Below are 15,992 nucleotides of genomic sequence, written 5' to 3' on the forward strand. Positions count from 1 at the left end.
GATCACAATAGCCCAATCACTAAGTGCATAGGACCATATATAATGAAGTGTATCAAAATGAACTCCAAGAATTAGAAACAAGAGGTTCTTATTATGTTCTGTTTGCAGCTATTTCTAATTTTTTTGTTTTAGTTTTCTGTACCCTTTGTCTTGTATATGTTTATCTGAAAGGGAAAGGGAATCATAGAAACAGGAGGACAAAGGATGAACTAATGCAACAATGATACTCACTAGACACTACGTTGCAAATAAACTTTACAACTTGGGGGGTGAGGGGGCGGGGAAGAGTAGGGAGAGGAAAGTGGGAGAAAATGAGGGAGGGGTAACACTGTTCAAAAAGAAATGTACTCATTACCTTACTTATGTGACTGTAACCCCCCTGTTCCACACCTTTACAATAAAATTTTAAAAATAAAATAAAAAAGAAATGGTAAAGCTCAACTCAGTGGTAGAGAGCTTGCTTGGCGTGTGTGAGTGACTGCATGAAGCGCTGAGTGTCGGAATGAGCTGGCCCTGTGTGCACAAGAAGCATAGACTGTGACACTGGCCAGATTGTCAGATCACATGATCTTTTCAAGACATTGAGATAGTTGGGGGAGAGGGATATTTAATAGAGGGAGTGAATTACTCATAGTGTATTGCATGTATGGATGAGAATATCATAAGGAAGCCAATTTGTACACTCTATGCTAATAAACAAAATAGTTACCAGACTCTCATGAGTATACTTTCAAAGATTCCTTAAAAATCTGGGATCCTAGGAAAAAGCAGCTGGGCTAGGTTAGGCTTAAAGATAAACATTGGCGTTGTTTCCAATGTGGGGTTATTATGAGTAATATGTGCCATGAACATTTCTGGACTTGTTTCTGGACTTGTTTTCAGTTCTCTTGGTCTCAACACACACACACACACACACACACACACACACACACCTAAGAGTAGAATTATAGGGCCACGTGGTAATCTTCTGAACTGTGAATCTTTTCCAAAGTGGGTATATCATTTTATAATCTCATCAGCAGTGTATAAGGATCCCAGTTCTTCCTGCCTTTGCCAACATTTGCTATTGTCTGTGGTTTGGTTTTGTTTTCTTTGTTTGAGATAGGATATCTCCAAGTTGCCCAGGCTGGACTTCAGCTTTTGATCCTGTTGCCTCAGCCTCCTGAGCAGCTGGGGTTATAGGTATGAACTATGGAGTGGTACCTCATTGTGGTTTGATTTGTATTTCCTGGTGACTAATGAAGCTGGGCATCCTTCTAGGTGCTCATTGACTATTTATATTTTTCTTTGGGTAAGGTCTGTTTAAATTCTTTGTTTGCTTTTTAAAAAAAGATTTTTATTGCTGGCCGAGAGTGGCTTATGCCTATTATCCTAGCTACTCAGGAGGCTGAGATCTGAGTATCATGATTCAAAGCCAGCCCAGTCAGCAACATCAGTGAGATCCTTATCTCTCCAATAAACTATCATAAAAACTGGAAGTGGGTGCTGTGGCTCAAGTGGTAGAGCGCTAGCCTTGGCTGAAGAGCTGAGGGCCAGCACCCAGGCCCAGAGTTTTATATATATATGTGTGTGTGTGTGTGTGTGTGTGTGCATATATAATATATATATATATGTACATATATAATATATGTGTATATATGTATATAATATACATATATATTCTTGTTATTAAGCTGCAGGCCCAGCTTTTTTGATATAGGGTATCATTGACTTTTTTTGACTGGGCTTAAATCTCAAGAGCCTCCCATCTTCACTTCCCAAGTAGCTAAGATTACAGGTGTGCATTACCACACCTAGCCCTACTCATCCTATCTATCTGTTTATCTATCTACCTATCTATCTATCTATCTATCTATCTATCTATCTGTCTGTCTGTCTGTCTGTAACATTTTTGGCTTCTACTGGGGCTTGAACTCAGGGCCTTGTGCTCTTGCTTTGCTTTTTTGCTCAAGACTAGTACTCTACCACTTGAGCCACACCTCCACTTCTGGCTTTTTTTTACTAGTTAATTGGAGATAAGAGTCTCTCAGATGTATCTTTCCAGTTTGCTTTGAAGCTCCATCTTCAGATCTCAGCCTCTTGAGTAGCTCAGATTATATGCATGAGCCACTGGCTTGGTCATATTTTTAAGGTCATATTTTAAAAAAATTCTTCCAGTTTTTCTAGTGGTTTATTGGAGATAAGAGTCTCATGGACTTTCCTGCCCAGGCTGGCTTTGAACCATGATCCTCAGATCTCAGCCTCCTGACTAGCTAGGATTACAGGCGTGAGCCAGCTGTGCCCGGCAAGCAGTAGAGCACTGGCTTGAGCTGAAGAGCTGAGGGATAGCACCCAAGTCTAGAGTTCAAGCCCCATGACTGACAAAAATAAATAAATAAATAAATGATTCTTAAGCTGGGCGCCGGTAGCCCACATTTGTAATCCTAGCTACTCAGGAGACTGAGAGCTGAGGATCATGGTTCAAAGCCAGGCTGGGCAGTAAAGTCCGAGAGACTCTTATCTCCAATAAACCACCAGAAAACCAGAAATGGCAATGTGGCTCAAGTGATAGAGCACTAGCCTTGAGCTGAAGAGCTGAGGGCCAGCACCCAGGCCCAGAGTTCAAGACCCACAACTGACAAAAATTAGAATAATAATAATTCTTGAGTTCTTAAAAGAGAGCTGGAAAGGAGAGACCTCCCAAGCAGTCAGTGTTTTCTCAGGAGGGTTGGGTCTTTATGGCTATCTGCGCTGGGATCTTCCAGAAGGATTCAAAACCTCTGTAATCATTATGGCAGATCAGGAGATAGCTGACTGAGCCGAGAACTATATTTCTTTCCTACCTTTTCAGTTTATTATAATAGTAAATTATACCATTCACATTAGGAGATATGAGGAAAGTCTAAAGTGCTATACAAACATAATGTATATATAATATATAATATATTCTTATTATTTCCCTTTATCTAGTGAGTAAGATTCTAAAAATAGGGAGAAACTATTTTTTTTTCATTGAGATGAAGGTTGCCATGTCTGTTGCAATACAGTTACAATACACATTAGTGAGGTTTAGGGCTCACTTTGGCAGCACATATACAAATTAGTGAAGTTTGGCTTTTTATATGTAATTCTTGCAGGATGCTGCGAACCTACTACAAGGAGTGTAAATATGAGTGTTGTCATCCTTCCTCCCATACCCTCGCTTCTTTCAGTGAGGTCACCTGTGTGGCAGACATTGTGCTATAAGTGCTGAGAAAACCCGTGGAGTAGAAGGTAGCCTGGGACCCATGGCCCAGTGGGAACACTTCAGGATTCAACAGCCTGATCAAAGGGGACCCTGGAGGAGGCAGAGGACAAGTTTCCAGCTGATAACACTTTGCTCTGCAAGCAGAATGAGACTGCCTTGCAGCACCTTTGGTTTTATGGTTCTTCAGTAAGGCAGAACATAAACTAATTAGTTCCTAGAACTTACTTTCCTAGCAAGTTGAACAGAGTCCCTAACCCAGAGACTATGGACTATGCCACATAGCAAGGCCAGCACAATGACAGTGGGCCAGCAGAATGTACTGCCAGCTCCTCTTTCCTCTTGTATGAGGTAATTAGGAGCTTTTAAGAGATGAGGCTGGCCTCCAGCTAAACCTGCCTCCACCCAGGCTCTCCTCTCCTGCTTTCAACACAGTTTCTTTGCGGATCATGCAGAACAGCTTCCCAATTTAGGCTAAGCCTACCCACCTACAGGGAACCACTCTTAAATCCTCCTCCCAAGCCAGCTCCCTCTCAGGTAACAGAAGCTCTTTCATGTCCGGACACATGTGACCCATGGCCCTCTAAGCCTGGAAGCTCACACTACTGGGACCCCAAGAGATCTCACCAGGTGACCCTCAGAACCCAGGCCACCACATGTGTTGCCTTCACTCAGCCCCTGGCCCTCTGATCATGAGCATCCATATCCACTTAGCCAGCCCGGAAGAGCCCCCAAAGCTCCTGTCCACAGGCTCTCTGAGCCAAGCAGTATGAGGTGGGACGGGGTGGGGTGGGGTAGGGTGGAGGTAAGTTGGAAGGAAACACCTGAGAGTAGGAGAGACTAGGATAAAGCAGAGTCAGGTTGGATCCTCAAATGTCCTTTCGCCCTATCCCCACCAGGAATGACAACTCTCACCTCCACCTCCTTAGGGAGAACATCTTCTTCTCTCTCCCTCTACCTCTCCTCGGTTGCCCTCTCTTCAGGCCCCATATCTTAGGCAGCTCAGCGCCATCTCTCCACGCAGGGCCACGCAGCCCGCACACACCTGCTACACTGCGAGCTGGGGGGCGGAGCTCCTCCCCCCCTTCTAGGGACAGGCCCTGGGGCTGAGGAATTCACCTCCACAACCACCTCCACCCCAGTGTGCTTGTCACTTTGAAATGGGAAAAGACTAGGGAGTGTGAAGACCTCAGGTGACTCGCAGCCAGCCGCTCAATCTGAGTTTGGAATCTCCATCACAAAGCCAGGCGTTTCGCAGCTCGCAGAGCCTCCTGCGAGATCCCTCCGGCCCAGCTCATGAACCCCAAGCGTGGGGGGGGGGGCAGGTGTCCGAGTGCTCCGGCGCCTCCACGCGCCCCCCCTCCCCAGCCCCTGTATTCCTCCTCCCCTCTCCAAGCCCCGGCTTGACAGGGCTGCTGGCAGCTGCAGCCTCTACCCGAGGCGCCTTCCAGGACACTTAAGGTCCTCGGATCCGTGCAGGTGACCCCGACCCCACGGCCTGGAAAAGAAGAGCCCTGGCACGGTTAACCCCTTCGCGGCGGCATCAGAGGACCGCCCCTCCCCCTGGACACCAGGAGCCCGGAAAGGCCTGGGAAGGTTAAACGAGACACACTCGGGTCACCAGGCGCCCGGGGGCGAGGCTGGCAGAGGGCACGGGAGGCCGAGCCTCGGCGACCCACCAAACCGATTGGAGGTGGGGGACCCCCTGTTCGCCACCCCCGGCTGCGCCCGGCCCCTCCCCGCCGGCGCCCCAGCCCAGCACCCCAGCGCCCGCCTGGTACCTCGTCCCCGCCCCGCGCGTTCGCCCCGCCGGGCCGCGCCGTGGGGGACTTTGGAGCGGGGAGGAAGCGCGGCGGGCGGGCGGGCGGGCGGGGAGGTGGGGGTGTGTCGGGGGGCGGCGGTGCTGGGTTTTATAATCCGCAGGGCGGTCTTGGCGCGGGAGAAGGGCCACCCCCGAGCGAGCGGAGAAAGCGATCGGAGCGAGCGAGCGATCGGAACGCCGGTGCCGCGCCATGGGGGCCGCCGGGCGCCCGCGGGGGCCGCGTCTGCTGGCGACGCTGCTGCCGCTGCTGCTACAGCTGCTGCCGCAGACGCGGGCGGCGCTGGACTCCGGGCTGCAGCCCGGAAACTTTTCTGCGGACGAGGCCGGGGCGCAGCTCTTCGCCGAGAGCTACAACTCGAGCGCCGAGCAGGTGCTGTTCCAGAGCATGGCCGCCAGCTGGGCGCACGACACCAACATCACCGCCGAGAATGCTCGGCGCCAGGTGGGCGCCCGGGCCCGGCGGGGGCGGGGCGGGGCCGTGGGGACCAATCACGGGCGCGGGCACGAGTAGCAAGGTGCCCCGGAGGGGGGCAGGGAGCGGGGAGAGGGAGAGGGCAGCCCTCCCTAGCCCTTAGCCCCAGCCCTATGGCCGCCTTCGTCCTATCGGTCCCACCCATCACACAGGCTCCATGCTCTAGCACCGCCGGGCACGTGATCCGTGCCAACACCGAGATGGACTGGATGAGACTGCCCCCTCCGTGACCGGGCACCCCCCCCCTCCAGACATGGAGGCTGAGGGAGCAGCAGTCCCCACTCTGCCCCGGAGCCCCAGTCATTGGGCAGCTTGTCCACCCATCTCTGGACTCTGTACCTGTCACGGTCTAGTCTCCCTCCATCCCCTCCTCCTGCCTCTCTTCTGCTCCATGGCTCTCAGAGGCAGGCAGATCTTCCGAATTTCCCACCTGGGAGCCACTGCTCGGGCAAGATCTGGACCTGGGATCTCAGCAGGGCCACAGATTTGAAGGCCCTTAGCCATCCTCCTTCTCCCAGCACCATAGCTTCTACATGGCCTCTACCTGAGCTGGCTCCCCCTTCCTGCCCTCCTGGTGTGCCTGCAGGAGGAAGCAGCCCTGCTCAGCCAGGAGTTTGAAGAAGCCTGGGGCCAGAAAGCCAAGGAGCTCTATGAGTCCATGTGGCAGAACTTCACTGACCCAAAGCTGCAAAGGATCATCAAAGCTGTACGCACCCTGGGGCCTGCCAACCTGCCCCTGGTAAAGCGGCAGCAGGTGGGTCTGCAGGTAGAGGAGGAACTGAGGGGTCTGCCTCAAGTATCCTATTATGGTGGTTGGGGGAACAGTTTGGCAGGGAGGGACCAGAGATGGGCATGGGCTCTGGCTGTATAGAGGAGTGATGGAATGGTTAGAGGGCTGCTAGAAGCATCCGTTTTCATTGGGATGAGTAGCAAGTTCTTTGTTTTGAAGTATTGTGGAGTAGAAAGCTAAATTCAAGGGCTGGAGTATAGCTCAGTGATAGATCACTTGCTTAGCATGTGTGAGGCCCTGGATTTCAACCCTGCCATATACAGAGGCAGCCAAATAAAAAATAAATTGCTCCCTAGGCCAGCTTGGTTTATGTATTTCACTAGACGAAGTAAGGACGAAGAAAGCACCAGAGCCAGAGGATGAAGGGAATTCATCTCATGGCGAGGTAGTACTTCATCCAGTTCTCAGGCTCTCAGGACACTTGTTCTACCTGCATGGGCTTGCCTCCATTGGAAGGGGTAACCCTGTACTTGTGCCACTGAGTGTCCCTGTCCAAGCCACATCCCCTTTCCAGGCTACCTCGAAAGGGTGGCTCATGCGTGTAATCCTAGCTACTCAGGAGGATGAGATCTGAGGATCCTGGTTCAAAGCTAGCCCAAGCAGAAAAGTCCCCATGAGACTCTTACTTCCAATTAACCACTCAAAAACCAGAAGTGGAGCTGCGTCTTAAAGTGATAGAGCACTAGCCTTGAGCAAAGGAGCTCCAGGACAGTAACCAGACCCTGATTCAAGCCCCATAACCAATGAAAGAAAGAAACAAAGAAGGAAAGACAGACAACAGATGGAAAGAAAGGAAGGAAGGAAAAAAGAAAGAAAAAAGGAAGTCAAGAGAGAGTGTGAGGATTGTTCATCACTAATGTATTCACTTCTCTGATTCCCAGTACAACTCCCTGCTAAGCAACATGAGCAGGATCTACTCCACCAGCAAGGTCTGCTTCCCCAACAAGACTGCCACCTGCTGGTCCCTGGACCCAGGTACGGCCCTATCACTTCCTGTCACTGGGGTTTCCTAGAGCTTCCCATCACCCTGCTGCACCCAGGCAGGTGGCATATTTATCACCAAAGCCACAAGTGCTGACCTCCCATTGGGCCTGAATGTGTGGAAGCTCCCACACGCTTAGTCTCTACCCTTAGTCACACCCCTGTGTTTCATAACAAACACTTTGGGAACCTCCAGTCCCACCCCTCCAAATGAGCTTTCACCATTAAGCCTACTTCCTGGCCTTCCGGCCTCCCTTTCATGAGTCACTCACTTCCTCTAAGAGTCTGCCATAGGCCTTGGACCCCATTGGGGGAGGGGGGGAAAGTGGGCAAGTCCTGGATTATGTTACTTTCCCAGGGACAGACAGGGTTCCGCCCGTGTGCTGCTTTGTATAGTTCTTATCTTCATCCCACCCACCAAGCCTGTGGACTGCCCTTGGCCTTGGGGGGAAATATGGTGATCCTGAACCAATGGGTGGGAATGGTCAGGACCAGCGTGCCACTCTGGTGAAGGTTGTCACGGGAGACACACAGATCTCTAACTGACCCTGCTCACCCACGTTTCAGAGCTCACCAACATCCTGGCTACCTCAAGAAGCTACGCCATGCTGCTGTTCGCATGGGAAGGCTGGCATGACACTGTAGGCATTCCGCTGAAACCGCTATATAAGGACTTCACTGCCCTCAGCAACGAGGCCTACAGACAAGATGGTGAGCCTGCCTGCCTTTCCACCTTACCAGGCATTCTGATCTACTTTACCCCCCACTGAGCCCCCACTCCCGAGGCAGACAGACTGGCTGGTACCATGACTGCAGAGCTAACCCCTGGTTTCTCAGCTGGTAGCAAGCTGGCAGATACAGGATCTCCAGCTGGAAGAATGGCAAAGCTAAAGCTGGAAGACAGGGGCCCTGAGTCTCAGGCCTGAGCTGTTCCTTCTCCACTCTGCTAGGCTTCACAGACACAGGAGCCTACTGGCGGTCCTTGTATGACTCACTTACCTTTGAGAAGGACCTGGAGCACCTCTACCACCAATTAGAGCCTCTATACCTGAACCTTCATGCCTATGTCCGCCGGGCACTGCACCGCCGCTACGGTGACAGATACATCAATCTCCAGGGACCCATCCCGGCTCATCTGCTGGGTAAGAAGTGGCACTGTGGTTAGAGAGCTGGTACAGGGCAGAGCCAAGATCCAAACCAGAGGCTTTGGCTTCAGGTCCAGGGGAAGAAGCATTCTAGTCTTAGTTTGTGCCCAAGGAATCTAGCCCTGGGTCACTACCCTAGAAGTGGGAGGTAGGACCCTGGCATGGACAGCAGTATGGCTTGGGCTTATACTTGCAGCAGCCTGGGGAGGGCAGATCATACAGAGTGTGTGTGGGGGGAAGGTTGGGACTGTGTACAAGGCAGATATGCAAGATGCTGGGCCTCAAGCCAGTGGAGCTGCTCTGAGCTCCCAGGGTGCAGGCATCAATGCTCAGAACGACAGTAACCAGGCTGTTCCATCTCTCCCTCCTCCATCTAGGAGACATGTGGGCCCAGAGCTGGGAAAATATCTATGACATGGTGGTGCCCTTTCCAGACAAGCCCAACCTAGATGTCACTAGTACTATGGTGCAGAAGGTAAGTACTGGAGGCAGACTCCAGGTGGAGTAATGAGAGGGAGTCAGAGATGGTAGACCAGAAGGAGCAGGTGAGGATCCTCCCTTTCCTGTACTAGCCAACCATGAACTGGGCTCTGGATCCCAGTGACAGAGAGCCAGCAACTGTCTACTTTTACCCATATGCTGTCTGCGGTCAATAGGGCCCTGCCTCTGAGAAGGTTGGTTGGCAAGTAAGCAGAGATGGCTTCACAGGCAGGGTGCTGCCCTGGATGAAGGGTATAGAGGACCTGCCCTTCTCCCCACAGCAACCCCAGCGCCTGCAGGCAGCTAACCCCTGACCTTTTCATCTTCCTCTCCCTCAGGGCTGGAACGCTACCCACATGTTCCGAGTGGCGGAGGAGTTCTTCACCTCCCTGGGTCTCTTACCCATGCCTCCTGAGTTCTGGGCCGAGTCGATGCTAGAGAAACCCCGTGATGGGCGGGAAGTGGTGTGCCATGCCTCTGCCTGGGACTTCTACAACAGGAAGGACTTCAGGTCTAGACATGAGAGGGGCATCTGGGGCACAGACTCACCTCCACTGCACCTACACTGCCTGGGGCTGGTCTAATCCATGGCCCTCAGGTATACAAGCCCACTAAACCCCTTCCCTGGCAACTCTGACCAGCAGTCAGTTCTGTGCCTTGCTTTTTATTTTTGCTTGAATAGTATCTCACTAAGCAGCTCAAGCTAGCCTTGAACTTACGATCCTCTTGCTTCAGCCTCCTGAGTAATGGTATTAGAAGCATGTGCCATCCCGGTTGATTTTGCTATATGCCTCGGAATGGAGGAAAAGGGTCTGGGTGGTAATGAACCAGGTCAGGGTCAAGGGTTTTCTAGTCTCAGACCACTACTTCCCACCCCAGGAAGTACCGTTCTTGGTCCTGACTCTTGTGCCAGTCTTCCCTGCCATGACCCCGGCCATGTCTTATCCTTTACCATCACCTTCTTCATGCCCCAGGATCAAGCAGTGCACACGAGTCACAATGGACCAGCTATCCACTGTACACCACGAGATGGGCCACGTGCAGTACTTCCTCCAGTACAAGGACCTGCCTGTTTCCCTGCGCAGAGGTGCCAACCCTGGCTTCCACGAGGCCATTGGAGACGTGCTAGCCCTCTCGGTCTCCACTCCCGTACATCTGCACAAAATCGGTCTCCTGGACCACGTCACTAATGACACAGGTATGAGGAAACTGAGAAGGAATCAGTTAATTCCATTCAAATCCCCTCCACCCTTCTGCTTTTTTTTTTTTTTTAATTGGAGATAAGAGCCAGTGGTGCCACTCAGCTCTGCCTATCATTTCTGTCTCCCAGACCCAGAAACAACCACATAGAGCTCAGTACTCTCCAGGTGGCAGGATTCTGGGTCTCTGGACTCATCTTTTCTAAGGCCATCCAGCCTCCCTTACCACCTTGCCCTGGCTGGCCTCTCTTCTCCTACTGACCTCTCTCTTCTGGTCTCATCTCCTGACAGAAAGTGACATCAACTTCTTGCTAAAGATGGCTCTAGAGAAAGTTGCCTTCCTGCCCTTTGGCTACTTGATAGACCAGTGGCGCTGGAGGGTTTTCAGTGGCCAGACCTCCACCTCCCGCTACAACTTTGACTGGTGGTATCTCCGGTGAGTAGAAGCATCAGGAAGGACCTCACCTCAGTGCCCTCTACACTCCTGGGCAGCCAGGAACCTCCAGCCTCCCTCTCTCAGCCCTCATTCCCTTCTCTCTTCCCTACCCCTCTTCCTCCTTTCCACCTGAAACTCCCTCCCCCTGAAACCTTCCCAACTTCTCAGGATAAGGAAGGGATGGGTTGGGCGAATATCTTTTCCATAAAGCTCAGGCAGCCTGTGGGCAGCCCCTGGGCCTTCAAGGCAGCTTAACCATCTTCTTCCAGAACCAAGTATCAGGGGATCTGTCCTCCAGTTGTTCGTAACGAAACCCACTTTGATGCCGGAGCTAAGTTTCATATCCCAAATGTGACACCATATATCAGGTACTGACATGCCCCAGCCCCTCTCCATTCCTGTTAGTCCCCTCCTCTTAGGATCCCAGCCTCCTTGCCCTCAAAGCCAGTCCCTCAAGGGCTCAGAATTAACATTTTCCTCTCTCCTGAGCTGCACGAGTTTCTGTCGATAGCCCCCATTCAGCCACTGCAGCAATTCATGCAGGGTGCTGGATGGTGCCAGGGCAAGGGACCCCTGCTTCTGCTACCCTCCCCTCCACATTCCCTCTAATGCCCACCCTATGCCTGCAGGTACTTTGTGAGCTTTGTCCTGCAGTTCCAGTTCCACCAAGCCTTGTGCAAGGAAGCAGGCCACCAGGGCCCACTGCACCAGTGTGACATCTACCAGTCTAACCAGGCGGGAGCCAAGCTCAGGTGTGTGGAGGGGAGGGATGGCAGGTGAGAGGGTAGGTAGGCAGAATAGTGAGGGGGAGGGCTGGGAAGGTGGCTCAGTGGTAGAGTGCTTGCCTTGCATGCCTGAGGCCCTGGGTTCGATTCCTCAGCACCACATAAGCAAAAAGAAAAAAGCCGGAAGTGGCACTGTGGCTCAAGTGGTAGAGCGCTAGCCTTGAGCTGAAGAGCTGAGGGACAGCGCCCAGGCCCAGAGTTCAGGCCCCACAACCGGACCCCCCCCCCCCAAAAAAAAGAATAGTGAGGGGGAGAGACTGGTAAAGGGTACAACTGGCTAGTTGGATTGGGACACTCTACGACTGAACTTGTCTCTTTCTCATCAAACATTTATTGAGATGAGTATCAGATGCCATGGGGTGAGGCCACTCTCTCCCAAAGATCTTAGGCCATAGGGTCTTCATGCCACTGCCCTTGTAGCCGGGATGGGGAGGGGGGTGGGTGAGGGAGGGCAGATACAGGCAAGGGCAGCATTGTAGGCCTTGTGCCCTGAGTACTTATTTTGCCTGACAGGGAGGTGCTGCAGGCAGGCTGCTCCAGGCCCTGGCAGGAGGTACTGAAGGACCTGGTGGGTTCAGATGCTCTGGATGCCCAGGCACTGCTAAACTACTTCCAGCCACTTAGCCAATGGCTGCAGGAGCAGAACCAGAAGAACAGTGAGGTCCTGGGCTGGCCAGAGTATCAGTGGCATCCACCATTGCCCAACAACTACCCAGAGGGCATCGGTAAATCCCTGAGTGAGGGTGACCTGGGACTAAGGCGAGTCCACAACTCTGGGCTCCGGGCCCATGCCCCTGGTTCCTGGTGGACTTCCTCCCAGCTGTGTCCTGACCCCTTGCCACCCATAGAATGCTGGATCACCTCTGAGTGCCAGGAGCCCCCTGAGCGGAGTCCTGAAGTAGACAGGGGCGTCTTTCCCCTGTCATCCTAGAGAATGTGTGCCCAGGCCTGAGGGTCCCCAGGGGGCAGGCTGGCCTGGTATACTGCTCTATGAGGTCACATTGAAGGCTCCACTCTTATTGGCCAGGGGAGGAGGCTTCAGGACTCTGCTCTTCCTGTGGCCATGGGCCAAGGTTGGGCTGCCCCCGGGCTGCCCAGCCTCCTCTTCCTGCTGCTCTGCTGTGGGCACTCACTACTAGTCTCCAGCCATGTAACCACACACCAGGTGACAAACAACCAGAGGACATCCGGCTGGGCAACAACCAGAATCCAGACAACAATTCACCGGGCAACAAGCAGGCAGAGCCCAAGTGGGACCCCCACCCCCCCTCCACCCCAGGGCAGGGGCAGGGTGACAAGAGGGTGTGGGGAGAGAGGGGAATGGCAGGTGGGGATTCTGACGAGGTTGCACCCTGGAGAGAAGGGGAGACTTGTCTCTTTCCTTCTGCTCTGTCCCACAGACTTAGTAACCGATGAAGCTGAGGCTAACAAGTTCGTGCAGGAGTATGACCGGACATCCCAGGTGGTGTGGAACAAATATGCCGAGGCCAACTGGAACTACAATACTAACATCACCACAGAGAATAGCAAGATCCTGGTAGGAGCCATACCCTGTCGCTGCCCCCACAGCATGCACACTCACACAGACACACAGATATTCAGGGACACACATATCACTGGAATTTGTGAGAAACCCATAGGGAGTATAGAAGACAATTTCTTTCACTAAAATCCAGTCTCCACTATCACACTGTAGTTCTCTATACATAAGTTATTATCAACCAAGCTGATTTTTTACATTTTTTTTTGTGTGCCAGTCCTGGGACTTGAACTCAGGACCTGGATGTTGTCCCTAAGCTCTTTTGCTCAAAGACAGTGTTCTACCACTTCCAGTGTTTTGGTGGTAAATTGGCTGGCTTTGAACCTTAATCTCCAGATCTCAGCCTCCTGAGTAACTAGGATCATAGGCATAAGCCACTAACGCACAGCTTATATTCTTCCCACTTTACAGATGGGACCCCAAGCCTCAGGGAGGCTACCGAGATACCGAGATAACAAGCTGCCTTCATGGTGTGTGTGTGTGTGTGTGTGTGTGTGTGTGTGTGTCCATACTGGGGCTTGAATCCAGGGCCTGGACACTGGCCCTTAGCTTTTCTGCTTAAGGCTGGTGCCACAGCTTTTTGAGCCACAGCTTTTTGCTAATTAATTGGAGATAAGAGTCTCACAGACTTTCCTGCCTGGGCTGGCTTTGAACCGTGATATTCAGATCTCAGCCTCCTAAGTAGCGAGGATTACAAGCATGAGATACCAATGTCCATCCAACCTGATAGTCTTTTAAGACATCTCTTTCTTACTCTGTCAGAATATCTATCTGGAGTGCAGACATCTCTCGAGGGGCATATACTGCACCCAGGACTTTATCAGATGGCCCAGTTTGTAGATCTGTATCGGCAAAAGCAGTAGCTTAATCAAACTTCGCTCCCTACCCCCCCCCATCCTCATCACCAACCCCCTTGGCATCTCCTGCCTGGAGGCTGCTCCAAAGATCCCATGACACCAACTCCTGTGCCCTCAGATGCAGAGTAACATGCAAGTGGCCAACCACACCCTGAAGTACGGCACCTGGGCCAAGCGGTTTGATGTGAGCCATTTCCAGAATGCTACCAACAAGCGGATCATAAAGAAAGTTCAAGACCTGGACCGGGCAGCCCTGCCTGTTAAGGAGCTGGAGGAGGTGTGTTCGTTGGGGAAGCAGGAAATCAAAGCCATTGGAGGGGAGTGAGCCCAGCTTTTAGGGGTCTGGTCCCCTGCTTGCTTCTTCCTTGATCTGTCTAGTGGTGGCAGGGACCATGTCCATAGATGTCCCCAGAATTTCTGAGAAGACAGAATCTTTGGGAACATGTTCTCCAAAGCCCCAACTGTAGTCCCTGGGGCCAAAGAACCTTCTCCTCTCTCATTGTGCCTGTTTGTCTCCCTGCAGTACAACCAGATCCTGCTGGACATGGAGACCACTTACAGCGTGGCTTCTGTGTGCCACATAAATGGCACTTGTCTGCAGCTGGAGCCTGGTGAGAAGACCCTGGTGGGGGAGGAGAGAGAGGTGGGGTCTGGGTTGGCATGGGTGGGATTGTTGCCAGGTCAGGGGAAATGGATGCCCCTTCTGGCTTTCTACCAGTAGAGCTCTTTGTACCCCCACTCAGAATCAACCCCTACTTCAGCCTTTGCTTCAATATTCTGTCGCTAGGCAGGCATAGGATTCCCCCGGCTCTCCCTTTCTATCACACAGAGAAGCAGGGTCTGAAGTTCATCTTCCAACAGATAGAACCATGGAACCCCAACACCTCCTTCTTCTTTTTGTGATTCTACTCATATCATCTCAACTTTCTCTGCCTTTTTCGGGTCCCTCCCCCACCCTCAGCACATGGCTGAAAAGGAAACTGAGGCCAGACAGGACCCTGGGAAGCACCAGAATAGAAGTTGGCCTAGCTGGTATCTTTCCAACATCACCCTTCCTTCCATCTTTACTTCCTGCTGGATAGGCATGAGCCAGCTCATAGCTCCCTCTTTCCTTTGCCTGTCTCCTTTGAAAGGGATCACTCTGGACCCCCAGGTCCCACAGAGATACTCTTAACCTACCCCCTTCCAGGCCTGGGGAATATAAATATTCTTCATAAGGAATCTCCACCCAGAAATGTTTTTTTTTTTCTTGGCCCCCAGCCTGGCTCCCACTTTAGAAGAATGACAAATAGATGGGGAAATGGAAAATAAACAGGGTTGAGAAACAGATTTTCCGGGGCAGGGTTTGGCCTACAGGTGGTGGATGTGGGTTTGCACACAAAGTGGAGAGACAGGAGTATGTACGTGCCTGGGCACACATCTAGATGCACATGTGTTTCTGTACGTGCCTGGGCGCACATCTAGGCGCAAATGTTTCTGGAGAAGAACATGAAAGGGGTGTGACCCTTCAGCCCCCCCATCAGACAGCTCCCTGATGGAGGCTGAGCTATCAGATAGCTGACACCACAACAATAAGAATCCCCCCACCCCCTAAAATAAGAAGACTCACATCACTGGAAGATTGACAGGGACTTCTCAAAATATACCCTTTTCAAGCAAAATTAATTGAGTTTACTTTTTTGAAAAATGGGTATCACTGGCAGGTTCCAAAGCAGGGAGACTAAGCACAAATCCAACAGTGTGGGTTTGAGGAACAGTGAATGGCTATGGCCTATTCTGTCTCAGACATGGGTCAGGTCAGGAGCTTTGAGATGAATACCTAAGTTGTCATGTACCCCAGACTGAGAAGGGAAACATCAGCTCCATGTTGTAACTGAGGAAGTTACAACACTTAGCAACTGTGAGAGGGCATAAATCCTGGATTGCTAGGTGCTGATGGGTCATGCCTATAATCCTAGATATTCAGGAGGCTGAGATCTAAGAATCATGATTGGAAGCCAACTCAGACAGAAAAGTCCTTGAGAGGAAGCCCCAGTATTGGCAGGCACAAAATTTTATATATATATATGGTTTTTAGCTCTCTGGTGGTGCTCAGACAATTCTTTGCATTTCTACTATGTTCATAGCTATTCTTTTTCTTTCTTTTTTTCTTTCATTCTTTTTTTTTTTTTGTTGGTTGTGGGGCTTGAACTCTGGGTTTGGGCGCCCTCCCTCAGCTCTTCAGCTCAAGGCGAGCACCCTACCACTTGAACCACAGCACCC

At 51.7% G+C, this 15,992-nt stretch overlaps 1 protein-coding gene across 2 annotated transcripts in view; it reads left to right on the plus strand.

Moving 5' to 3' along the window:
• The first annotated feature begins 5,235 nt into the window (after positions 1 to 5,235).
• LOC122103272 (angiotensin-converting enzyme) overlaps positions 5,236 to 15,992 on the plus strand; it is a 32,315-nt gene continuing 21,558 nt past the window's right edge. For both annotated transcript variants that reach the window (XR_006146731.1, XM_042673805.1), the window contains exons 1-15: positions 5,236 to 5,487; positions 6,104 to 6,271; positions 7,189 to 7,282; positions 7,856 to 7,999; positions 8,239 to 8,430; positions 8,811 to 8,908; positions 9,252 to 9,424; positions 9,888 to 10,111; positions 10,404 to 10,548; positions 10,818 to 10,916; positions 11,178 to 11,300; positions 11,847 to 12,058; positions 12,734 to 12,870; positions 13,849 to 14,007; positions 14,254 to 14,341. Coding sequence is in view for 1 of the 2 variants with exons in the window: in XM_042673805.1 (XP_042529739.1) it covers positions 5,236 to 5,487; positions 6,104 to 6,271; positions 7,189 to 7,282; positions 7,856 to 7,999; positions 8,239 to 8,430; positions 8,811 to 8,908; positions 9,252 to 9,424; positions 9,888 to 10,111; positions 10,404 to 10,548; positions 10,818 to 10,916; positions 11,178 to 11,300; positions 11,847 to 12,058; positions 12,734 to 12,870; positions 13,849 to 14,007; positions 14,254 to 14,341 (2,308 nt within the window). In the remaining variant the exon portion in view is untranslated. The remainder of the gene's footprint in view (positions 5,488 to 6,103; positions 6,272 to 7,188; positions 7,283 to 7,855; positions 8,000 to 8,238; positions 8,431 to 8,810; positions 8,909 to 9,251; positions 9,425 to 9,887; positions 10,112 to 10,403; positions 10,549 to 10,817; positions 10,917 to 11,177; positions 11,301 to 11,846; positions 12,059 to 12,733; positions 12,871 to 13,848; positions 14,008 to 14,253; positions 14,342 to 15,992) is intronic.

The sequence above is a fragment of the Dipodomys spectabilis genome, unplaced genomic scaffold (assembly GCF_019054845.1).
Source record: "Dipodomys spectabilis isolate Male_0828 unplaced genomic scaffold, ASM1905484v1 ptg000018l, whole genome shotgun sequence".
NCBI classification, from domain to species: domain Eukaryota; kingdom Metazoa; phylum Chordata; class Mammalia; order Rodentia; family Heteromyidae; genus Dipodomys; species Dipodomys spectabilis.